This window comes from Pyrgilauda ruficollis, unplaced genomic scaffold (genome assembly GCF_017590135.1).
Source record: "Pyrgilauda ruficollis isolate IOZ18807 unplaced genomic scaffold, ASM1759013v1 scaffold23, whole genome shotgun sequence".
Classification (NCBI taxonomy): Eukaryota; Metazoa; Chordata; class Aves; order Passeriformes; family Passeridae; genus Pyrgilauda; species Pyrgilauda ruficollis.
This window is the reverse complement of record NW_024522539.1, coordinates 14397679-14423520: the sequence shown is the minus strand read 5'-3', so window position 1 is coordinate 14423520 and position 25842 is coordinate 14397679. Positions and strand designations below refer to the sequence as shown.

Below are 25842 nucleotides of genomic sequence, written 5' to 3'. Positions count from 1 at the left end.
AATTGTATTTGCATGTGATCACAGTATCTGCTTGATACCATCCTGAACGTATTTGTACAGAAATCTAAAAGTAAAAATATGTTTCAATGCTTTTAAATCTCATTATAGTAGTATCAGAGGAAGTAAGTCTTTTTCCAGGGTAGAGGTATTTTTTCTTTACCCTCTGTAGCCAAGTAAGAATCAGTAAAATACCAGCTGCAGTCCAATGGGTTTTCATGTTGCTTCAGGGTTACACATGAAAGCATCTCACTGCTACAAGCACTAGCACAGGCACATTTCAAATTGAAACCAAAGGAGGTGAGGAGTGGGGTTGGAGGGGATGGTTTTGCTCTGTGTTTTACCAATCCCTGTTTCCATCCCTGTGGTGTTATCACTCAGCAGTGCTTTCAGAGCAGGCAGCTGCTGGAGAAGCCCTGCAGCTGCAAGAGTTGATATGGCTGCCAGGAGGTGGAAGGAGGGGAGCACAGGGCTTGGCTTCCAGCGCTGCCAGCTCTTGTTTGGCCTCTTCATGGCAAAGGAGGGGCTGTTACCTGCAGGTGGAAGCAGGGAGGACCCAGGTTAGGAACCTTTTGCAGGGACAGCGTCCAGAGTCACAGAACAGGAACATCTGCAGAGCATGGAACCCACATTTAAACCAAGGGCACTGAGCACCAAGCAGAGAAAATGCATGAAGGGATAAAGAAATGAGATGCCAAGAGGGAAATAATGAAAAGCAGCTATTTTGGCCCTAGGAAAGGATATATTGAAAAGTGAAAATGGGAAAGGGAAAATATTTCTAAAGCTTTACATAAATGATAGTTTATACTTTTGCAATTCATGGGCTGCTATGGAAAAGAGATAGAAAATGTGGTGAGAAATTAGCATGGCTGAATCATAAGCTCTCCACTCATTTCAAAGGAATAAAATACATTGTAAAACCAAGGCCAAGTGGCAAGGAAGGCTAACACAAGCACTTATTTGCAAATTATGAGGGACATATAGATGGCAGAAAGGATTTTTGCAGCTGCATGAGTATGAGGGGAGCCCATTTTACACAGAATGGAAAGCTGTGCAAAGGTAGTGCTGAGAAAGAAGAAGCTAAACAGGAATATAGAGTGTCACAGTTGCACAGAATCATGAAAAATGCAATACTCCAAATAGTTTACCCTATGGTTGAGTAACGTACCAATGGTACAGCCAAATACCAAAACTGCAAAGATTTGGGAAAAGCTTATGTTAAATCTGATCATTCCTTGTTTCTTTTGCCAGTCTCCTTTGTTCTTGATGTTCCTTGACTGCGTTTGGCAGCTGCTGGAACAATACCCAGCAGCCTTTGAGTTCTCCGAGGTGTACCTGACCATCCTGTACGACAGCGCCCGCATCTCCTTGTTCGGCACCTTCCTCTTCAACTGCCCTCACCAGCGAGTCAAGGAAAGCACTGTGAGTAGGAGGGGCTGCACCTGCTTGTCCAGCAGGAGGCTGCAGCCTGCCCCCCTGGAAATAACAGCATCCCAGTTAAATGCTTCCTGTGTGTCCTTCCAGTTGTCACACTTTGTTTGTGGCAAATACAATCATAATGACTTTCAGGTGGTCTGTGCAGAGACAGTGACTAACTATTCAAGAAGAAAGTCTATTGAATTTATTTGTTGCTTTTTTTCCTGAGGAAAATGTTGCTATTCTACATTGTTATTTGTACTCCTCTAGGAAGCAAATCTGTATCTGGAACTCAAAAAAGTAGAATGGCAGGCAATAAATAGAATTCCACTCTTCAGGCAAACTTTGAAATCTCTTGACATAATTGTTTAAATAGTTGAAAAAGTTGGAGATGCTGCATAAAGTTCCAATAGTAATGCACAATGGAGGCATTTAGAAAACTGAACACTTAAATTTGTTTTTGAAAACAAACTTATCAGAACTGTGATGGCTGATAAAAGTGAAACTTACCTATTTCATTAAATATTTTCCCTTTAAAGTTATAGGTAGCAACTTTACAAAGAAGTAGAGCATTGAGGGACTGTTGGTGAATTCTCAAAATGCGAGTTTGGGGGTTAAGAGTAAGCCAACAAACAATTTAATAGAATTGAAAAGTAACTGCACAAATGCAGAGCAACTGTTTTCTTCAGCTGTCTTGCTGCTCTGTTGTGCTACCCTGCTCCTCTTTGCCCAATAGTTACACGCTGGTTTTAAGATTGATGAAGAAGCCCATTTTCTTTGATTTTAATCTGCCTGTTAACTTCTTGCAGGAATTTGCTATAAGCAAAAATATTCAGCTGGGTGATGAGAAGGGCCTCAGGTTTCCGTGTGTTTGGGACTGGTCTCTTCAGTTCACGAGCCGGGACCGGCTGCTGTTCCACAACCCGCTGTACATCGGGAAGAGCACGCCCAGCGTGCACAACGGGGCCCTCCGCTCCTTCAAGCGCTCCAAGGTACTGGGGGGCTCTGAGGGGCTGTGCCTGCGGCTGGGGCCGCGCTCACTCAGGGGTCCTGCTGGGGAGGCTGCAGGTGTCCTTGGATTAGCAGTAGGAGCCTTCATTATCTTGGCTTCCCAGCCTAAAGAAATTATTTTCTGTAGAAGTAGCGATGTAAATTGTTGAGCCTTGTGTTTTAGGATATTTTCTGATGTGGCTGAGTCACTGCCAACATTTGCATTATTTCACCTTTGGAAAAGTGATGACAGGCCACTTTTTCCCCTGGGGTTGTCAGTATTTTCAGTAAATACTGATTATAAGTCAATCATTTGTTGCTACAAAAAACCATATGTATTTCTTTTTAAAGGCCACAGTTTGCCCTGTGAGCCCTGCAGCAGTGACTCAGAAGCTCAGAACTATTTAAAGGTCACAGCATTTGTCTGGATCATGCACCCTGGCAGTTCAGGGAAATTTGCTATTCCAATGAACGTAGAACTGGAAAATTACCAGTATTTATTTTCTGCAGAAAAACTACAGCTCCACATTGCGAGGTGTCCCTCCAGCAATAAAAAATGGAATCATCGGTGAGCAGGAGTTCCTTCCAAGAAGAAACTCTCTGATACTAAAATTGAAGCCGGAGTTTTTCCAGTCAGCAGAAGGGCAGAGCCACAGTATGGAGCAGTACTTCAGAGACTGGTTTGCAAAGCCCGTTGATTTGCACGGCGTCATTCTGCCCCATCTCTCTGGAACACAAATAAAACTGTGGAAACTCTGCTACTTCCGCTGGGTTCCCGAGGCCCAGATCAACCACGGGGGCTCCATCACCGCTTTCCACAGAGTTTCCCTGCTGGCAGACGAGGTGGACATGTTAAACCGCAGCCTGCGGCAGTACAAGAGCAACTCCTCCTTGCAAGGCCACTGCTCAGAACTGGATCAAAGCAGGATGTACTTCAGAGCAAATGGTTTAAATGACACCTCAGGCACCCCAGACTTTCTCTCCTCCTCATTCCCATTTTCTCCTGTAGGGAACCTATGCAGACGGAGCATTTTGGGAACACCTTTAAGCAAATTTTTAAGTGGAGCCAAAATCTGGCTATCCACTGAGACGCTTGCAAATGAAGACTGAGGTGATGTGGAGGTTTAAAGGTTTGGTGAGAATACAGCATATCATTTTGTCTTTTCTAACTTAACACTGCTAAGTGCGGCATTGAAAGCTGTAATAATTTTTATATACAAACATTACGTAAGATTTGCACAAATATTTAAAAGCAAGGCAAGTAATGCTTCAAATCGCACAATTTTGTCTTCAGCAGTTCTCATCTGCTGGGGCTTCTGCTCCCCAATTCCTCCTGTTCTTGGGGGTTTGGCTCATTACAAGTGATAGAGCATTTCATTAGCTAATTGACAGGCTTGGTGTGGTTGTTAGTGAGGGCTCTGCTTGAAATACCTTTGTTTTCCCAGATAGTGACTGGAGTGACCCTTTGATAAAACAGCTGGAAAGCCAAAGTAGTGCAGTGGAGATGAACTGACAGCTGGAATCTGGGAATGTACTATTTTATCAGACTGCCTCTTCAGGAGTAATACTTACTTGCATAGATACAAACATACTAATGTTCCATGACTGATCACCCTACATTGTGCTAATGCAGTGTATCCATGGAAGGGTTGTTCCCTTTTCTTTCTGTCCCCAAAATATGTTCATTAACAATTAGTCAGATTTGTGCTCTTTGGCATGAGCTTGACTTTAGACTATAGAAATCCACATCAGGACAATGCACTGTTAACCTTAAAACATTTACTGTAGATATGGTATTTCAGTAGCTTTAGAAGTGCCTTTAATTGGGAGGAAACAGTAGCAGGATTACTCTAATGCAGCTGACACCCCCCCCCAACTTTTTAAAACAGATTGTTGTGGCAAGTTCTTGTTCCATCCCCCACTTCCCCCTCTCCATTTCTGGAAACAACAGGCATCCAGAAGAAGCAGTAGGTGTTCCCTCTTTAAGGCTAAGCTTGTTTGTAAGTCCCACAAGATCCTCACCTTTTTATAAGAGCATCTCAAATACTCAGCATTATATCCCTGCACAGATCCTGATCCCTCCCATCCCTCTCCTCATTTTTTTTGCAGGATGAAGTAGCTTATAGCAGAACTCATACCTGAGCCCTGCCGGGTTCCAGAAAGGAGCACTGGCTCCTCATTGCCACTTCCACAAGGGGTGCAGGTGCTGCAGTCACTGGGAGGCAGGTGCTGCAAGAAGAGCAGTATAGTGGTGCCTTCTTTTTGCAGACTGCACATCCATAGGGACAGTGCAATGAAGCACTGTCTGAGGGAATTACATCCAACAGCCTCCTTCTGCTTAATGCAGCAGCCTCCTCATTGTTCTGAAAGCTTTTTAAATGATGCCTCTCCCTGGATGCTGTGCCACAAAAGGACTCACAGGGAGAAAGGCAGGAGTGTGAAGAATTCCAGGAGGTTGGAGAGATAGTGATGTGTCGTTGTCATAGGTTAAGGCTCCTGTCAGCTGCCTTCTCTGAACAGCGAGGCTGTATTTTGTATTAAATTATTTCTGTATAAACACCAACACTGTTGAACTGACACGGAGCCTCTATCCAGGTATTGCCTCACCAGTTTAGGGCACCAAAGGCCTTATACAATGGACTCAGAGCTGCTCTCAGTTTTCTCAGTGGAGAAAAAAGAAAGCTGCAGGATGGGAATGTGCAGTGTATTCGAGTTTAAAAAAAAAGGAGGGGATAGGATTTGGAGATCTTTGTAAACCCAAACTGATCTTCAGCACAGCCTAAATCACAAAGTGGGGTTTGGCTCCCAGGCTGTTCTCTGACCTCCAAGGCTGTGCTGTGCTTGCACTGCTGGGGTTGGAGAGGGAAGCAAGGCAGGGCCAATGCTAAGATGAACAATGTCAGGGGAGGGGGCTTCCTTTTTTACCTTCTCGAACTTCCAAACCCTGTTCCTATGCAAAGAAGCTGTTGTGTGTGTGCTGTGCACAACGTGGGCAGGCACAGGCTGTTGTGACAATGCCAGGCACTTCTGGGCAACTGTTTGTGAGGAAAAAACATGTATTCACCTCAATTGCCTAATTATGCTGCAAGATGAGCTGAGCATGTTAAATGGTCCACAAACCAGTTGTGTTTATTTCCAAGCTTGCTGGAGTAGTCATCTCACTTGTTCATTATTCAAATGTTTGCTTTTGCCATTCCTCTTTTCCCATTAGCTCACTGCTTTCCCTGGCCTGATACTTGACATAAAGACCTCAACCTGTGTGCTTAGTGTCTTTTGGTACCAATTTTTTTCCTTTAAAATTACAGTTAAAACTATAATGTCTTTTTTTTTTTTTCTTTCCTTAAAAGTATAACTTCTTTGGATTAAAGGTACCAAAAATGTGTAAATAAATTACTCCACAAAAGCAGCTGTTGGAATTAAAAAATGTTTAGGCTAGTACCCTTTGGGGGGAAAATGGGTACTATATTTAAACAGAACTGTCTTTTATAAAGGAGATTTCACACATTTTTACATTTCAGTTCTAAGATGTGTACAGATGCTGCAGAGGGACTTTGTATTTTATATATATAGCATGGGAGAGGGTTAAAAATAATATGCCTTTATAATAAACAAAACCTGTCAAAATATCTATTTGCCAAACAGACATAAAAAGAAATTTTCTACCATTCCAAAAAGGGAGTTAGGTAAGCAGAGAGGCACCTCCTGCAGAGAGGAAGGGAAGGGCTCCACCTTTCCCTAGACTTGAAGACAAGGTTCTGCTTCCTTGTGTGCACGACCTTGCTGAGGAGTCTGAGCAGCTGCTGTGCCTGTGGATGCTGCTGCTTGCTCTGAGTTCAACAGCTCGACACTTTCTGATTCACTTTTGAAGGACAGGTACCAAGTGCTGATTTTGAAATATTCTCCACTCTGCACAGTTGCCTTATCAAGTCAGTGGGGACTGTTCTGAATATCTTTAATAACTTTCAAAAGCAATTTTGGGGTGGGAGTATGTGTCTTACTTCTGTGTACAGAATATACTGACATGCAAGTGTGTATATATATGTCTGTGTATATATATGTACACATATTTTCAAATTTTCATTTCTGTTCATCATTTAAAGCAAGATAACGTTAAATGCCATTTTTGTGTTGCAAGAGTAGAAAAGCTACCAAGCAGCTCATCCTTTTGTGTTTGTAGAAAATATGCATTACTGCAGCTGTTCCTGGCTGAGTCATGGCTCTGTACCACACAGGGGGAGCTCTGCGGCTGCTGCTGCAGCTGCTGAGCCCCAGTGCAGCAGCTGGGCCCAGTGCAGGGCTGGGCTGTGGTGGCACCTCAGCCTCCAGGCACTGCCCTGGGCCTCCAGAAGCGCACTGAGAGCTCTGTGCGTGTCTGCCCAGGCCTGCACGTGCGCTTCATGGGCACCTGCCTGCAATACCACTCTGATCAATTAACTGCCTTGTGTTTCAATGAAAATGTAGCAAGCTGGGCAAACCTTTTGGCTTATTCTCAGATGGAAACATATTAAAACCAAAAAAATTCTAACTGTATTTAAGCAAAAGACGAAATTTTAAATTTGCCTCTAACCAAGAGACAGAAATCTGTACCTCAAATTGCTCTAGGCAGTAGGTTTATAATGCTGTTGCTGTGATGGTTTAGAGTTCACCATTTCAACTGAAACTAAAACCTTTGTGCCTGATAATGACTTACTGAGTAAAGTAGCAGTGGCAGGAAGATTATAAAATCCTGATGCTGAGTTGTGAATGTGAAGTAAATTAGAGTCAATAAAAGTTCGTACCTTTCCACAGTGAACTTCAGGTGGTTTTCTTTCCCTTCCCCTAACAAAAAAAAATTGTGTGTGTGTGGTTTTTTCCAAGAATAGCATGGACACTGTGCTACAGAAAGATGATTAATAAAAATGATGTGCAAATTATCTTATTTCTTGCTATTTTCTGTTATAGGGTCTGCAGTTTGCATGGTGATCAGAATTTCTCATAACAGGGAACTTAGTATGAGGATGAAAAGTCCAGAGAAAAGATGTTGGCTGTGTGTTAAAATTAAGAGAAACCCACAGGATTTTGGTGTCTTAAAAGGGAATTCATCTTTTTATTTCCAACTGACTGACATACTCCTGAATGAGCAAACTCATCAATTTATGTGAGGCAGAACTGACTATACTGAATGTGGTCATCTTGGCCGACTCCTGTCTACTAGCAGAAGTATGTCCCTTTACACAGCTAATACAGATACAACACAAGGGGCTGTTAAATAAATTCTCCTTTCATACACATTAGAACAGCATTAATGCTTTATGCCCTACTCTCTGACACCTGTATCTGTTTATGTGCGAGTGCAAAATTCAAATACATAATGGTAAGTGGGGTCAGGCAGAGAAGCACACTGGACCGGACAATCCTGGCAAGGGGCTGAACTCACACCTTGCAAGGAGACCTGTCCAACATAATGAATTTAGGCCACAAGGGCACCAAGCAAATGAGCAGGAACTGATGGCCCAGTTTCTGTATTGTAGGGATGTTCTGAGGGTGTACCAGTGTGAAGGCAGCTCTTCCTCCCTGCTGGGCAAACCCCAGATTACCTCAGAGAATAAGTCAGGAATTGTGGAGAGAAGGGAAGGACTCTCCTCTTCTGAACATGAAGTGACATGCAGTAAATCATACTGACAGCTTTCTCAAATTACATTTTAGAATGTTTTGTGCTAAAAAGGACTATGGCAATGTTCCAAGAAACCAGACTTTTAGAAGGAACTATTTTTAATAAGCAGCAGCAGCAGCCATTGGTGTGTGCTACCCGTTTCTTTAAGAACAGCCGAGTGCCCCACATGATCCAACCTCTGTCAGCTGAGGCGTTTGCTCTTGCCTCCAACGTCCTGCACATGGCAAACCTCCACTGCAGCCCCCAGCTTGTGCAGCTCACTCAGCCACAGCATCTGCTTGGGAGACAGGCGGTCGTTGGGGCCCTTCACCTCCACCAGCTGCAAGGAAAGGGGCATGGTTAGAAGTGTGTCCCTGGAAGAACTGAGGATCAATAGCTCCCACAAAAGAAATTATTTTTTGATGGCTGTTATTTGCAACAAAAATAATAGAGATCTTAGCACAATGGAAGGTCCACTGGGTGCCAAATTATTACCCCATATTTCAAAATTTAACTGTAAGAGAATGAAATTTTATATAGTAAATATCCACCTAAACAGAAACAGAAGCCCTCTTGAATGAAGATGTCTCATACTGACAGCAACTTATTCAGGTGTTCTAGAGAACTAATTTCTGCTATTCAGCTCTGTATCATAAACACATAACAAGCTGCTCCAACAGATGAGATGTCCAATAGTGTTCTAGTAGCTACTCCACTACTGTGCAAGGCACCATCCGTGACTGTTTACTCAATTTCTGTAGCAGACACAGACACAGCTGTAGACTCCAACAGTCCATATTTCACCTAAGTGGTGCCAGTAGAACTCCTTGCTAACAACAGTCAATGTGTGGCTGATTGTAAGAGCTGCTTTAGATTACGATTAATCAAAGACTTTTTCTACACCAACCTTAGGCAGTGCTGAGCGTGTCTGCTCCCTACGCCCACTAAAGCTCCGGCACAGCTGCTGGAGGAGCAGATAATCACCCAGTGCTCCATGGGGCAGGGCAGCCCCCAGAGCCACAGGGAATTACCATTTGTGTGGGCTGACAAGTGCAGGGTTTTACAGGAGAGAAGGCAGCTGGGCCCTGGGTATTCCGTGCTCCCCACACACCTTGAAGTGGCGGCTGTGGGAGCGCCACACCAGCAGGTCGGGCAGGCCGCCCCGGCAGTGCCGCAGGTCCCTGGAAAGCCGCCGGAAAACACCGCTCAGGAACGTTCCTCCAAGGCAAGAGACCAGGCTCTGCAAAAGAAGGTTTGCTACTTGGTTTGGGTTGGTTTTCATTTCCTGCAGAACCATTTCCCAGCCCTCACAAGAATACTGTTCCAAGAATACTGGATGGCCCACCTCAGCTCTTGGTTCAGTCTCAAGAAACATAACAAGAAACATAAGTAGATGTTTTTTACATCAATTTTCCTGCTGTGTTCTCAGCTACTATTACAGGAAAAGTGACCATATGAGAAAATTGTAACTCTACCCGTGCAGAGACTTCAGCACAATAATCCCTAATTCCAATTTCTCCCTCCCACCACTCTCCATCTGCCATGGCTCAGCGCCTCAATACAACCTATGAGCACACTAGGGCCATGTGTAATTGAATGTCAAGCCTAATTGGAGTGCCCATGCTGGGCAACAGCCACTTACCTGGACTTGCTGGAGGGAAATAAAACGTCCCCAGTTAACCAGGGCTGCTGCTTTTCCCTCTTGAGTGGTCCAGACATCAGCAACCAACTCTGCCAGCGTCTCTGAGGAAGCTGTGTGAAGCTGCTGGAGTCTGGCCTCGATGACAGCCCTCCTGTTCTCATAGAAGCTGTCAGTGTATAAATCCAGGGGGGATGTCTGGATGAAAAGGTAAATACAGCTCTCAGGAACTGCCACCACAGCAGCTGTTCCCAGAATGACAGTGTCCCACTTAATATTTTGCTTAACTACAAAGTCAATCAAACACTGAGCTCATTTATCTTGAACATGCCCACAATATAAATATTTATTAAATGGGGAAAAAATTGCGTATGTTTTAACACCCAGTGCCAGTGCCACAAACACTGGCCATATCTCAGCCTCTGCTCTGTTGTTTTGAACTCTAGACAGAGGTTTCCTTTAACAGACAAAGAATCCTGTGCATTCCCAGTGCTCTGAGCAGTAAGGTTCCAGGCAGATCTGGAATCAGGATCAAGACTGCTCAGGCACAGTGAGCAGTCTGAGGTGAAAGAACAAAGCCGTGATGAAGCTGGGGCCGCTCCTCCAGCGGCCACAGGAAGAGCCCCGGGACAGCGCTGGGCGCTCAGGGTGTGAAAAGCCCCTGCAGCAATTCAGCTTTGACTGCTGAGCATGGAGGGCCAGAAGAAACAGCCTTACACAAATGGCTGGCACACATAATCCCACAAAAAACAGCCTAGGAATGATGGATGGAATCAGGTGTGAGCTCATCATTGTTGATGCCCGAGTATCATGACAGTTTTGCTCTGCATTAACAAGGACAACAAGAAGAGCTATTTGTATGAATTCCATTTCAGCTTTATATGGTCTTTGGAGTTACAGCTGTCCCCTTCCTGTCCTACTCGTGAACCTGCTGGTTTTCAGCTCAGCCACAAGGACTTCTGCTTGAAATGGTGAAGAAAAATAAAGTCACAAGTTCACCTGGAATCACTGACCTTCGGGTGTTACAGGGAGCTGTTGGAGAGGGCTGTGTAATGCTGTGTGCTTGCTTCTTTCTTTGTCAAAAAGGAGGGATGATCCCAAAAAAATGGTGGGGTGGGCGGGGGTGTTAACAAACCTGAGTTTAAAAATAAGGCTATTGAAAAGCAATAGACCTTTTTTTTTTTTATCCAATGGAATGTGTCATCTTCCAAGGAGAGGAACTAGGCTGGGGCAGAGCAGTGTTTCTCCACTGCCTATCAAGGGCACCTTGCCCAGCGAGCTCAGCTACAGGACACAAGCATTTAACCAGACCAATCCCACCCTCCCTGACTGTGAATCCAGACCGACACAGCAACTGGTTACTGAGGAGGCCTTGGCAGTAAACCAAATATAACAAATAATAAGATGAAGGAAACACCAAGATCTGTCTAGAAAATCCCTCAGAATAAAATGTTAATCTAATCCCAAATAAGATTTTAACATGGTTATTGAGTCTACAGTCATGGGAAAACAAATTAACTGAAGGAAGCTTTTCAAAATTACCTGATAGGAATTTCTGAACACGTCAGGTATGTCATCCATGAAAATGATATCCCACATTAGAATCCCATACAGTGTAATAAATGTTGAGCCTTCTCCATGAATACCTAAAAGGCAGAGTTTAATAAAAATGGAAACATTAATTTCTACAGCAATGTCACATGAAGAGGTACTGAACCATGACGACCCAAAGCAGAAATATGCCACGTTCAGGTTCATGGCCAGCTGGTGTCAGCTGCAAATGCAGCTCATCCTGCCCCATTCCCCAAGCCTGCTGCTCCCAGGCCAGGGCCCTTCAGCTGCAGCACAGTTTCCATCCCTGCCTGGCCCCCACAAAGCTTACTGGGCTAATTTTTCAATACACAACTTTTTTAACATTAAAAAAAAGATACTATATGGATGATAATAATAATATATAATATATTCAAGACATGACATACATTTATAGTATATAATTAGATTCTTGTATAAAATATTATTCTATGTACCTGTTCTATTTTATTGTAAATATTATATATTATGCCTTTATACGTATACGTATTTATATTTGCAAATACATGTGTGTTCATGCATGCATACATGTGCTCCTATATGTTTATATGTTCATGCACACAGATGATCATGTGAAAACAACACGTCAAGGACACCAAGGAGGGCTTCTTCAAATTCCTCAACACCAAATGGAAAATTCAGGCTAATGTGGGCCTGCTGCTAAATGGAGGGGGACCCTGGTAACAGGGGACACAGAGAGCAGGGCTCTGGAACACCTTCCTTGCATTGGTCTTCACTGCCAAGACCAGCTCTCAAGGACCTCTGACCCAGGAGACCTGGGGAAAGAAATGCTGGAAAACCTTCCCTTGGCTTGGGAGAGCTGGCTTAGAGAACACCAAGGCAAACTTGACATCCACAAGTCCATGGGCCCTGAGGGGCTCAGCCAGAGGTGCTGAGTGGGCAGACACCGTGGTGAGGCCACTCACCATCATCTTTGGAAGGTGGTGGCCATCAGGAGAGGTGCCAGGGGAAAACAAACATCACCCATTCTGCAGAAAGGGAAAGGAGGACCCAGGGAGGTCCTGACCAGTCAGCCTCACCTCACTCCCTGGAAAGGTGACAGAGTGCCTCATCCTGGGGGCCATCTCTGTCCACATGGATGACAAGAAGGTGATCATGAGTGGTCAGCATGGATTCACTACAGCTAAATAATGCCTGTTGAACCTGACTGCCTTCTACATGATGTGCTGGGCACTGGAACAGGCTGCCAGAGACACTGTGGAGTCTCCCTCACTGGAGCCATTCCACAACAATCCTGTGCCATGTGCTCTGCAATGACTCTGCTTGAGCAGGGAGGCTGGACCAGATGAGCCCACTGTGAGCCCTCCCAACCCAAACCATTCAGCGGTTCTGTGATTCTATGAACATTTATATAGATGTGAACCTAGGGAGACACATCTATGTATGACATATATATGCATACATATGTCTATGTATGCAAACACATACATATATACTTTTTCACGGTGAAGGTGACGAAGCAGTGGTACAGGCTGCCCAGAGAGGCTGTGGACTCACCCTCCTTGGGGATACTCTAAAGCAGGACATGGTTTGGGAGAGTTGGCTCTTGAGCTGAGGGCTGGACAAGGTGACCCCCAGAGCTCCCTCAGCCACTCTGTGAGGTGTGTTTGTTATTAGTCTGTTAGTACAGTACATTATCTATAGCAGTATATGTAATGTTACACAGCACACATACAGATCCCAGAATATGGGTGTTGTTATATACCACGCAATACAGTATATTATACATGCAGGATACCTCACACATATGAGAGAGGATGACTGTGCTGGGGTGTGTGCATGGAACTGGTATGGGCACTCCAGATCATCACTAAATCACACATGGCCACTGTGTGCTCACAACTGTACTGAGCCAAGGAGACCAGTGGTGAGTGGGTGGGAGTAAGGAACTGAATGGAGATTTCAGCACAATTATCCCAAATTCTAAATAATGTTCCCTTCCTCTTTACCTTTTTCTGATATGGCCACTTTTGCTGCAACAGTATTATCAATAAAATTAAACTATATTAAAATATATATTTTATAGAAAGGTACAAACTTTATCTTCAAAAATAACTTGCCTACCTTTTTGTATTTTGCTTTTTTCCTGTAAAACAGACCTATATATTCTTACTAGCTGATGGCTTTTCATAATTCCTAAATTGTAAAAATACACTAAATACTACTAATAGAGGCTTTTCAAAAAATCCTGCAGTGTTGTGCTATTGGTATATCCTGTTCTCATGGTCACCTAGTACCAAGAATCAGTGGAGGCTTACATTTCCTTAGTGACACACCCTTAAAGGATAATGCAAGCATTTTAACCTAAATTGTTCTACCTTTAGCTGAGCAATGGTAAAGAAGGCAAAGTAAGTGATTTTCTGTGTAGATGAAGAAAAAACACTGGGGTTTTTCCTAATACATTTCAAAACCACCTTTGGTAAACAAAGGCAGCAAATCATTAAAGCAGGTCAGGTTGAAAATATATGTTAGAGCACTTTGGTAAGGAAGTGGTGTATTAGAGGTGTTTGGGAAGAAAACAGAAGCAGCCCAAAATTTGGTCTAAGGAAATCAGCTAAAACTGGTCTATTAACTAAACCAATTAGTAAATCACCTCCCACAGTTATTTTACTGCCAAATATCCCCAGACCAACAGTACTGTTACCCTGATCGAAACCGTTCCTCCTGTAATGAGTTAATGCCAGCTCCTCAACTGAGCACATGACTGTGGATACACTGCAGTCTTGGCCTCCTTCTCCATCACCAATATCCTCCATGAGAAACACAGATTTTCCCATTCCCGCCTGAGGACACATCTTTCCACTGATTGTAACCTGAACATATTAAAACATTTGGTTACTTTCCAGCATCACGTTTAAAAAGCTTTAGCACAAAATCCTCTTTTCAGTTTTCTTAAAATCAGAACTAGATTTGTTTCCAAAAATCCACTGAATAAAATTTAACCTGTCATTCCTGTGAAATCATCCCCTTTAGCTTTTATAAACCAGCACATTTTTAAGAAAATAAATGTCTAGAAAAAATTCTGGGCAGATGGGAATGTAGCCCTTCTATATGCAGGACCAGGAGCAAAAGCACAGAAAAGTGAGGAGACAGACTCTGGGCTGAGACAAAGAAGGGCTGCAGGGAGACATGTGGTGAGGAGGCTGAGAGAGGAAGTGAGGCTCTGCTCTGATTTTGCCCAGAAATAATTATCTTTACAATGGTATGGAAAAGACAGACTTTTAAAAAATCTGTTCTAATATGATGCAAGTGCCTCATGCTGAGTATTTGCATAACACATATTTAGAGTGCATAACTTCCAAAGGTTCTAAAAGAACAGTGGCATTTTTTTAGCCATTAATCTAATGTTGACAACATACTAAGGTTATTATTACTTTTTGCATCACACAGAATGCTTGGCCTGCAGCCACCAGAGGCAATGCACTGATCTGATCAGACTCTTCAGCCAGAAAGGCTCTGAGGGCATTACTGATAAATTAGTGGAGTTTATGGATGATCACATCCATAACAAATATAAAGCAATGCAAATTAGATCAGTGTACAGCTGACTAACTTCAGCTAAGAAGCTGACCGATGCAGAAGTATTTGATTACAAGAGGCTTTTGTTTTAGAAACACATTTGTATTCCTTTTCCTGCACCATGTCAGTCAGAGGCTGGTGCACAGCTTGTAACAACTCTCCCAGATGACTTTTCCTTGTCTGAAGTAAAAGAGCTCAGGAGCTGGTGCTCCCCTGCTTACATGAGTGACATCCTGCACGGTGAGCAGGGGCAGGTCCTGCAGCAGGCCCTGGAACTGCTTGCAGCTGGGCGAGTCCCTGATGCGCAGGGCGCGCTGGCACAGGGACAGGCGGTGCCCGGTGCGCACGGCCGGGTCTGCCAGCCCCCTCCGGATGCAGCCGATGGCCTGGCAAAGAAGGGGACACACAACAACTCACTGAGACCCCTGCACGGGTCTGCCAGCCCCCTCCGGATGCAGCCGATGGCCTGGCAAAGAAGGGGACACACAACAACTCACTGAGACCCCTGCACACCCCTCTGCTCAAGAGCAATTGATTGAAGCCCAAACATGCGAGTGTAAGAACGGGGCCACCTTGCTAACTGAGTGGTGAAGTTCTAACCAATGAGTAACATTTTGCACAAGGAGGCTTCTGGATTCAAATTTATACTAGTAAAGTAAAAAAATTCCACTTAATTTCTACTGATCAGTATAAGATTAAGGAAGTGGATTCACTTTCTTAGTTGAAACTGGTTGTCTGACCTCAGGATTCCCAACAAAATCTGCATTTTTAGGAGGTTATACTCCACTGTTCTTTCCACAAGAAATACTTGTAAAAAATCTTTTCAGACAATGCCTGCAGTGTTTCCAGTTTGCCAGCAGCAGTTTTGAAGATACCTTCTTAGTGTTTTTCAAGTGCTGATGTAAATTCAGAGCCAGCCGATCCCACCATCTCCCTCTGCTGTCAGCACAATACACATCCTGGGCCAGGAGGCTCTGCAGCTGCTGCACTGCTTCCTGTAGCAATGGGATTGTACTTTTATTAACTGGGTTACAAAACCAAGTTCAAGTTAGCTTGTCACTTTCCCTTCTAATTAATGAATAGTACAGAAACTTTGTCTCTGGACAATCCAAACCTACTTTTTACTCCACGACCCAAAATACACATTTCAGATCCATACGTGTATCTTAAAAACTCTAGAACAGAGACATTTTTATGTAAACTTCAAGGTTAACTGCAAAAACACAGCATTTTTATCCTTTCTGTATCTCTTATTGTATATGAAAAATATCTTAAGTATTACTAGTTGCTTTGTTGCAGAAGTGAAGTCTTTTTCAAAATAATCTGATTTACTTTAACACGTAAGTCAGAGGCCTTTGGAGATGTTAATTCCCTAAGGAAGAGGCAGGGATTTCTAGAAGACTACTCTTTCAAGATTTTTCTTATTTAAAAGCAATAGCTAAATCTACTGAAATACAGGTATCTTTAAATAATGAAACCAGCATATCTCAACAATAGTTTTATGGTGTATTACATATGATAAATCTTCAAAGCATAAGCAGAAATCAAAACAATTTAAAAGTTTCTAAAGCAGCACAAAAAGGAGGCACTTTTCCCTTAAAAGTAATTTGTTACTAGAACTGTAGCAAGCCTTGGCAAACATTACCACCATTTTCCAGCCATATCAGAAATGTAAACTGATGTACAAAAATTAAGCACATATTTCTAGTCACCTCACCACTTTACCTTATACTTGTGAAGTCTCTGCAGAATTTCAACTCCTTGAGAAAGGATTCTTGTGTACACCCAGCCAACTGTGAAACGTCGCAGGTAATCAGGTAAAACTCTGTGATAGCTGAAAAATAAGAGCACTTCAGATCAATTTAATGATGTCAGTTTACTAAGAATACTTATATCTAAAGCATTTACCAAACTAAGTGCTTTATATATCCAAACTGATCTGAAATGAGTATCCCCCACATCTTGCAAAGTCAAGAACCCAAAGGTAAGGCAATAGCTTGGCTTAGGGAGCAGGTGCAAGCTGCACTTGCACAGCATATTCTAGTTTCAACACCAGTAGAATTATCAGTTAATCAGTTTTAAAACAGATGCAGAACAGCAACTTACTACATCATATTTTGTTACCAACTCATTCTCATAAGTCAGCAGTTCCACCTCAGAAACAAAACTGAACAAAAGAAAAGCACTCACACAGGAATTTCCCGCCATAAAAGAAGACCAACATCTTTTCAGTAGGCACCTCTGTATTTCAGGACATTTGAGTGTCTTTTTAAAATCAAAATAGATTTTTCCACTGTCTTCAGTGTAAAATGGAACAGACCTCCATATGACCCTCTATGAATGTTAGTTTAAATCACTTGCCATGGAATTTAATATGATGCCAAACATAAGGCTTTAACTTATGGTGTACCATTAAGCCAGAAAACAAAATAATTAAAAAAACTGATGAAGTACACTTCAAACCCAGTAAGTGTTATTTCAGGTCCCAGATACTCAGAAACATTTCCTGAGCAACACCCACTTGGAAATCTAAAGACATGAATAACCCAGCATGTTTTCCCATAACATTTGCAACATCTTTTGTTCACAGTCAATTTTAATTTCTGCTTATTGCCATTTGTTTGAAAGCCATTTAAAAAACAACTGTGACAAGGGAAAAATAAGACTCTTGTTCTCCTGCATTGGCACATAGAACAGAACTGTTTTAGTGCTATATCCATGCCTACCAACTCTTTCCCAAGATTTTATAAAAAAGGTCTTTTCATGTTGTAACTTAAAAGCTAAACAATCAGGAAGTTCCAAGCTTTCAAGAGCATTAAAGTCTCTTGCTTTATCAGGTTTAAATAACATCTCTAGTTGATAAGCCTCTGTCCAAAGGAAAAGCATCCAAGGTAAGATAATACACTTTACAGTTTCCAGTTCAGTACCTCAAAGAGGGGTGATTCTTCAGTTCACTCCAGGTTTCTTTAGCATACAAGTAGAGATTATTAGCTTCTTCCCAGTTCCCATTTACCATTGCAGTGGCTATATCATTTGACAGATGAACAGCAGTTGCATACCTGTGGTAAAAATTCACAACTTTATTACACTTGCAAAGCATCTACAGTTGAAAGAAAAAAAATCTTTCCCTTACAGTCTCTAAAGACATTGAACCATGCAGCCATCTTTATTCTTAATCTTGTAGGATTAGCAGAGTTTAAACTAGCAGGGCACATTATGTTTAAATTTACAAAACACTAGAGAATATAATTTTTGTTTAGCTCAGAATCAGCACAGCAAATGAAGAAACAGCTTTCATCAGATGATCATGAATCAAATAAATAAGCTATTTTGTTTCAAAATGCAAGCCACTATGACTTACAAGTCCTACCTCAATACAAAAATGTATTTAAAATAATTGCAAAATTAGCACTTGTACATATTTACATCTGGAGTTCTACATCTGAATTCTTATTTGCCTGCACAAGTGCTGCAGTAAAGCTCTTCCAGAAATGAACAGATTTCCAAGTTGCCAAAGCTCTCCCTACCTGATGAGATCCTCTCTGTCCTGGAAGACCTGTGTTTTCCTGTTTACTGTGTAACTGGGGAACACCATATGCCCCATGTTTGCCCTAAGGACTGTGGAGAGCAGGCCTTGACCAGCACTGCCAGCTTCTTCCTCCTCCAGCGACTCAGGCAGTGAAAACAGCAGCAGGATTCGGGAAAAGACAGCCCGAGCGCCTCTGCAGACCCTGACACATTTTCCAGCCAGCTCCTTCACCCTGGAAGGACAAATAAAAATATTGTAACATGGTTTTTACCATGACTTGTAAAAACTAAAACATAGTGAATGAAGTATGAGAATGACTTTTTTCCAAGCCAATTAAGGTATAAACTTGATTTTCCTTGAAAGAAGCAGAGAGACTATGGAGTTTAGTATTTACCCTTCTCTTTGACTCACTGTGAACCGAAATGTAATGTCACCCTTTTTATTAATAAATTTAGTAAATGCACTCCTCTCTTGAAAAGGCATCTAGATTTCAGTCACTTGAAGCACAACTTCCATTCACATGCAAAATTTAGCTGTAAGCATTTACCTTTTTAAAATCACTGTCCCAATACCAGCCTGACTCCTGCTGAAGATTGAACGCTGCTTTGACAACTTCAGAAAATCATCCACGAGTTGCTGTTTCTGACCATTTGGGTTTGGCAAGTGAAAGATTTTTGCCAGTGTTTTTAGCTCAGGGGCTGAAAGCAAATCCAACCCTTCACACAGGTCTTCCAATTCAGATTCTACAAGTAAAATTATCCAGTGTTATATTATTGTGTCAAGCAACAGCTCACAGTTCTACAACCTAGTACTAATCTAATGATTTAGGTCTGATGCCCAAAAGGTAGGCTGGCAATAAAACCCCACAGACTGGTGTCCATAGAACAGGTATTTGCTTATTGCAGTGCTGCAGGTGAAGAGGATTTCTCCACCTAACTCACCCACCTTGACCAAGTGCTGTGGTATATTTATACAGTTAGTGTTGCTCAGTGTTACTGTGTTACTGTAACATCATCACATACACACCAGAACTAATTTACATGGTATGATCTGATAGTTGTTAGACAGTTCTTTTGCACTGTCCTTGCAACTCCCCAATTCAGTGGCCATTGGGGGTCTTTAATTAAGGGTTCAAAAGTCTTCTTCGCAGCTGAACTTTTCAACTTTGTTTTTGGAGCATGCAGTTATGGTGTTCCTTGGTCTGTCTGGTCCTAACAGCCTAAATTTCTTATTTTGTGGCTAACTGGCTTTACATTACCAATTTCTCATTAACTATATTTATCTATCTCTAAAGCTATCCACCTGGTAAGGTTTTTTTTCTTCTTTTTTTTTGTCTGTTCAGCATTAAGCAACTAGCTAACCACATACTCTGTTACACTGTATAGAAAGTTATTTCTATCAGCTTATATAGGTATAAAAATACTGATTCGGGTTATATAGGTATAAAAGTTATGATTCAGGTTATGTAGCTATATCAGGTTATATTCATATCTTACATTTAAGCTATATAAGCACCTTCTAACTTTGACCTAAGTTATACAGGCATCAGGTTCTTCAAAATTAACAGTGCTGTCTGGTTCACCCTGAAATTCTCCTGCACCTTCTTCTGGACCTTTTCACAGGTCTACTTTGAAGGAAGGGAATAACCACAAAAAGAACACCCTTTACAACTTCAAAACAACTGCAAAGATTGAAGAAACAACTGCAAAGATTAAAAAATTCTGTTGAGTTATAAAAAAATGCTGTTCAGAAAAGGTGGTGTTCTCTATTATCTAATCTGCAGTATTTGTATTTTCACAAGACCACTCATCTACCTGAAGCCTTTAATCTGCTCCTCTATTCTCTTCCCAAGGCACAGACAAGCATGTACTGCATTGATCTCTAACATGACACAACTTCAGGTTTTATTTGTAGTATTTTAAAGGTTTGTTAACGCTGGCCTTACCGGTTTGTAGGAATCTGGCTTCAGCCAGTTCTTCAATTATCGGTGACAAATCCACACTTATCTCTTCATACTCTATTTTGTTCACCTTTAACCAGTTCAGCTTGCGTTGAAAAAGTCTCACATACAACTTCTGCCCAGCAACTGCAAATTTTATTTAAAGCAGGGAAGGACCAAAAGAAGAGTAAATTCCAAACACAGTACTAGGCACAATCACCATATTAACCAGAAAAATTACTTTGATGCAGGTACTCTCTAAAACACATTTTAAATCTTCCTGTGTTCCACAAGCAGACTTGGCAAAATACCAGACTTACCTTTCCAAGCAATTAATAAGTTCATTAGAATCTTTAAGTTTTTGTGGGTGGAAAAGTATTACAACATGTTTTGTAGGTAATGTACATTACTAAAATAAAATGCCTTTGACATGCTTACCCTTCAAGAAAAATTTAGTTTCATAGAAAAGGAGAACTTCATTTTTCAACCCTGCATTTTGTGTTGTTAAATAGGTCTTTTTGCTTTGTTAAACAATCATTCAGTAGCCAAGTATTTAACGCTAGAGAACAAAAGAAGTTGCAGTCTGACAGAATAATTTCATAATCACAGAATACCTCTCTGTGCAGCATTCTTCAGGTTCTTATTTTTCCAAAGATAAGCCAAATTATACTAATACATATACTGAAAGAAAACAATGAGAAAAAAAAAACTCCTATTCATTTGATTTTTGTCAGGGAAGTATTCTTTTAAAGTACCCTTTAGAAAGAGTTTTTAAATACTAACAATGCTGAAATTCAACAAAATAGCTTATTAAATTTTAGCTAAAAATAGTCTAGATATTATTACTATATGCAAAAACCTTTTGAATATTTAATTCAACCCCCATTAACTTCTAAACTTTCTACCCGTCTGCTGCTGCTTAACTGAAACTGATCATTAATAAAAAAACACTGAAACACTACACAACCTAGATATACTTAAGAATTGACAGATAAGCATTAAGTGCTTATTTAACAATTCTCCTGTCCTTGTAAGACTTTTTCAGCCTTTTCTTTAATAGAATCTTTCCAGGATCAGTTCACTGGCAGAACTAAATTCAGACATATAAGCTTGTCATTTTCTCTGTGGGGTTGTAAGTCCTTTAATGTCTGTCCCTGGTTTTTATCATTCTGGAGAAAAAAGTTAACACATGGACATTCTATCTCCAGACTATGGAACTGATCAAACCAGGGCTGCAATAATCATTTCATAAGCTTCATAAACTTACACTGAGTTAGAGACATCTCACTGAGGAATGGTAGACATTTCAGCAGAAAATAATTAAATACTGGAAAATATCTATATTCAAGCAACTTCATAGTACTAAACAGGTGTGTGCCTTTTTTTGTGTTATGATAACTGAAAAGGGTAGAAACTTCTCATGTGGGACAGATAACTCATCTACCTGAACTTTTAAAGTATCCTGCCTGGTATTTCTTGAAGGCAATGACATCCATCTGTCAGTGGTCCAGGATTTGTTATCTATTGACTTAGTGCTATCTTCTCACTTTTCACAGCTCAACTGCTGCATCTTTCCTACCCTGCAAAGAGAGATTGTTTCATCTGTGACCCTCACATCCAGGGCAGACATGGATTTATCAGCACCGCTTTGCAGTAATTCTTTCTGCATTCCCAACTCACACTACTGAGAGAGACACAAGAAGCTCTTTTATCTATCAGAACAAGCTCCTGTTACTGATCAGTGTTGTTCATGTCCAGGGAACAGAGTGTGGACGTGGGGAAGGTGTATCCTGAACACCTCCTTTAGTGTTTGTCACAGTAGCCAATGCCTGCCTGCACTACTGGCCTAACTGTGAGTTTATTCCTGATCTTTGGATGTAAATGAGGTGCACCTACTGCTCGCCTCAAAGAGCCAGTAACAAGACTTTTGTTGCTTTCTTTCTGTATATATTCCCCTTTAACTACCACAAGCTAAACAAGGCATTATCAAGCTCCAAGATGTCCCTACTGTAATATTCTTTTGGTCTGGAGTGCTCTGCAGACCTCCCCAGGTTTGGCTGCTTGTGTCCATGGCCAGCTCAGATCCATTAGGATGCAAGCCAGGCTGCTGGGAGGGCTGAGTAAGGCTGTGTCCCCCCATTCTCTCAGGAGCTGTATCTAACAACATTAGCAGAGTTTATTTTTAAAAAAGCTACTGAGGGGTACATCTACTGAGAAGAAGGAGCTTCTTCCCTTAAAAAAATCCATCAAGTTACATGGTCAATTGATATAGCACTTCTCACATAAAACTATGCAAGAATGTTCCATTACAAGAGGGAATGTGGAAATGTATTTAAAATAAAAAGATACCTGATAATTTGTAGAACTTGGTTATAATGTTCAAATCTTGTTCATTAAATAGTCTGACATCATCTTCATTCTGCAATACTGCTCGCAGCACTACTAAAAAATTCTGGAGGTAGTATGGGTGACCAGGAGAGCTGGGCACGGAGAGGACCTCATCTATTTTGTCAAGAATGTCCCCAGTGGAATCCTGAGATTCTGTCTTTTCCACAGTTTCTAACAAAGTATGGTTCATGTCATTCTTAAAGTCTTCAAGAACTTCCACAGGAAGTACCTCTGCATCATCCCTGCTACAGCAATTTTCTGTCCCACCGTTCACTTCTGTCTTTGAAGGAGTAACCTCAGTGTGAGGCTGAGTCTCCATTTCCAAATTACTGGTCAGCTCTGCTGAAGTATGGGTGGCTAGAGATGTTTCAAATTTATCAGGACTAAGTGTCCCACCTTCAGAGCTGCTTTCTGCTTTGGTGCTCCTTGTACAAGACGGGAACCTTTTGTCATCACTGTTATCAGCCAGTAATTGTACTTGAACCATATCCACAAACTCTTCTCGATTACATTTGTTTATTTCGTTTTGAATTTCAGATTCCCTCTTTGGAAAATGTTGTTCCTGGTGCTCTCTCTGAGAAGGCTGATTTTCTTTCTGAGAACTCTGCGCAGCATCAATCTCACCACCATCATCATCATCATCAGGTGCTGCAGCACTTGCACTGTGAACAGCCGGAGGTGAAGAGTTGCTCTCTTCATACAGGACCTGTTTTCCTCCCTGCTGAGAGCATCTTCTGGACAGCTTGGCAGACAAGCTTCCCAAGGAAACTGTTCTAACTGTTCGAGCCTGGGATTCATTGTTCACACTAAAGACTGAACCATTTTTGCTAAAATAAGGACTAGTCTGTTGTGCTGCACTCCCTCCTGCTTTCAATAAATTACTTTTGGAAGGACTTGTTTCTAGATTTGAGAAGTTTTTTGAAAAATATGAGCTGGAATTATTGCTCAGATTTGCAGCTGGGGGACTCTTATTCCAAAAAGAATTCAGTGTAGCATCAATGGCACCAGTCTCACCACGGTTTCTCTGACATGTTTCATCAATGTGCTTATTTATTCCATATCTTGGCACCAATTGCCCACACATGGGACAGCTAACTTTGGCAGGGGGAGCATTGTTAAAAAAGGAAGTAATAGAGGGTGATGCTGAAGGTGTAGATGGTATTCCTGTAACTTCCACTTTTTTTGTTGTTTCTTTTTTCTTCTTATTTTTACTGAGTGACAAACTTATTCGTGATCTTTTAATTCCTGAAGACCTAGCTTCTGCCATTACAAAACTTCACAGCGATTACGTGGCACAGACTACTCCATTCAGGCCACATTTCTTTATTTTGTAATACTTAAAAGACTTTCCTTGGCTTTTCCTTTTCCATCTGTAATCCTCTGACATGCCTTGAAATAAAAAAATACATTGAATGAGTGGTCTTCCAAGGTACCAGATGCAACAAAGATGAACAGAAGAGAGGCACAGAAGTCAAGCAATCCTTAACTTACAATGCTACTGTCCTCTAGCTTGCCTTACCAGGCAGGGAAGCACACCACAGGCAAGCTGAGCACTGCAGCTGCCTTTAAACGGCTTAATAAATGGAAAAGTAATCTAAAGCTTGCATTTACATCAGCAACTGAACCTGGAATTCAAACAGGTAAGTTCTCTAATTTTCACAAGAACAGTCAGGGCTGGAAGGGCATCTCTGGAAACCATCCAGCCCAATCCCCCTGCCCAGGCAGGGTCACCTGGAGCAGGTGACACTGGAACACTTCCAAGTAGGTTTGGAATGTCTCCAGAGAGGGAGACTCCGTGACCACCCCGGGCAGCTCTCCCAGTGCTCTGCCACCCTCAGTGTGTGGTTCTTTCTCATGCTGAGGTGAAACTTCTTGTGTTTTAGTTTATGGCCATTGCTCCTCGTCCTGTCGCTGGGAATATTTTATCATTGTCTTGTTTGCTACTGACAGACTATTTTCGGTGCCAAGCACCCGTTTCCAGAGCACTCTCCGGGCTGCCTGCAGCCCTCACCCTCACGGCTGCCCGAGCCCGCGGCGCGCCCGGGCCGAGCTGTGCCAGGGCCGGGCCCAGGAGCAGCCGGCGGCTCCACACCGCTCTCCAGGTGATGCGGGCGGCGGGGCCCACGCTCCCGAGCGGTTCCCGGGCTGCCATCCTGACGCGCCCGCCCCTCCCCGCGCTGGGACCCCCTCGGCCGCCGAGCCCCCGGGTAAAGGGGCCCGGCCGGAGCCCCCACAGCCCGGCCCGGCCTCCCGCCCTTCTCACGCACCGGCACCACAGCCCCGCGCCGCTCCCGAGCCGCGCGGGCCAGGCCGCGCCCTGAGGGCCGGGCCCGCCGCCCCGCCCGCCGCCAGGCCTGAGCAATGCAGCGCCGATGGCGGGCTCCCTCACAGCAGCGGGGGCTGCTGCAAACGCCCCTCGCAGATTTAAAATTTCCCTTTACGACAACGCGTGGAAAGCAATTGAGGTCCACAGGAGCAGCAAGTAGAGGTTTCTTTTGTTGTTGGTGAGTTTTTTTTTGGTTTTTTTGGTTTTGTTCAGCAAAGAGCAAATAGTGAAATATTTTCACTCTGAGGCTTATTGTTCATATGGACTCTGAAATCTGGTATGCTGGTATGGGAGATTATTCCCCTGAGTGGTAAAAATAAGCATGAAGAGAAGGGGCCTCACTTCCAGCTGTCGGTGTGGGCAGGGACCAGGCTCTGCTCCGTGCTGCCGGGCAGTGGGATGGGGCAAAGGGCAGCACTCAGACACACAAGTTCCACCTGAGCCTGAGGAAGAACTTCTTTACTGTGCAGGTGACTGAGCGCTGGGTCGGGCTGCCCAGAGAGGTTGGAGTGTGTGGAGTCTCTCACTGGAGCTATTCCACAACAATCCTGTGCCCTGTGCTCTGGGATGAGCCTGCTCGAGCAGGGAGGTCGGACAAGATGACCTCACTGAGGTGCCTTCCAACCCAAACCATTCTTAGACTCAGTCTAAGTTAAAAATTTCCTAGCTCTGGGTTACCACAGGCTTAAAAATCTTTTGCGTCCTCCCTCTTTGCCAATCACAATTTCAGAATATAATTTCTATAATTTAAATGCCTGGATACATCCTAAATTCTTCAATAAATGCAGTTCCTCCTGCTATAGATCCAGAGCTATTATAACAGCAGATACAAAGCTCTGGGCTATAGCTTAAAAAG

The 25842-nt window shown here is 42.6% G+C and overlaps 2 protein-coding genes across 5 annotated transcripts in view; one reads left to right on the top strand and one right to left on the bottom strand.

The window, feature by feature from the left end:
• The window catches only part of MTMR10 (myotubularin related protein 10), a 36181-nt gene extending 28865 nt beyond the window's left edge, over nucleotides 1-7316 (top strand). Inside the window, exons 14-16 of the mRNA XM_041469368.1 lie at nucleotides 1249-1419; nucleotides 2223-2405; nucleotides 2914-7316. Coding sequence (XP_041325302.1) covers nucleotides 1249-1419; nucleotides 2223-2405; nucleotides 2914-3513 — 954 coding nt within the window. The 3' untranslated portion in view covers nucleotides 3514-7316. The remainder of the gene's footprint in view (nucleotides 1-1248; nucleotides 1420-2222; nucleotides 2406-2913) is intronic.
• On the bottom strand, nucleotides 4-24988 carry FAN1 (FANCD2 and FANCI associated nuclease 1). 4 transcript variants are annotated; one of them, XM_041469366.1, is made up of 15 exons: nucleotides 24928-24988; nucleotides 22622-24049; nucleotides 20279-20419; nucleotides 18881-19076; nucleotides 18332-18565; nucleotides 17732-17863; nucleotides 16530-16638; nucleotides 15680-15799; nucleotides 15026-15190; nucleotides 13930-14098; nucleotides 11217-11320; nucleotides 9678-9872; nucleotides 9147-9275; nucleotides 8192-8375; nucleotides 4-530 (listed from the first exon to the last, which is right to left on the bottom strand). In XM_041469366.1, the coding sequence occupies exons 2-14, from the start codon at nucleotides 23925-23927 to the stop codon at nucleotides 8238-8240; spliced, it is 3138 nt and encodes a 1045-aa protein (XP_041325300.1). In that variant the 5' UTR covers nucleotides 23928-24049; nucleotides 24928-24988; the 3' UTR covers nucleotides 4-530; nucleotides 8192-8237. The 4 variants fall into 4 exon arrangements, 3 of the variants coding, with proteins under 3 accessions (XP_041325300.1, XP_041325299.1, XP_041325301.1); XR_005955304.1 differs by lacking the exon at nucleotides 4-530 and adding an exon at nucleotides 8943-8996 and having other exon boundaries at nucleotides 8242-8375; nucleotides 9067-9275; XM_041469365.1 differs by lacking the exon at nucleotides 4-530 and having other exon boundaries at nucleotides 8137-8375.
• Nucleotides 24989-25842: the final 854 nt, after the last annotated feature.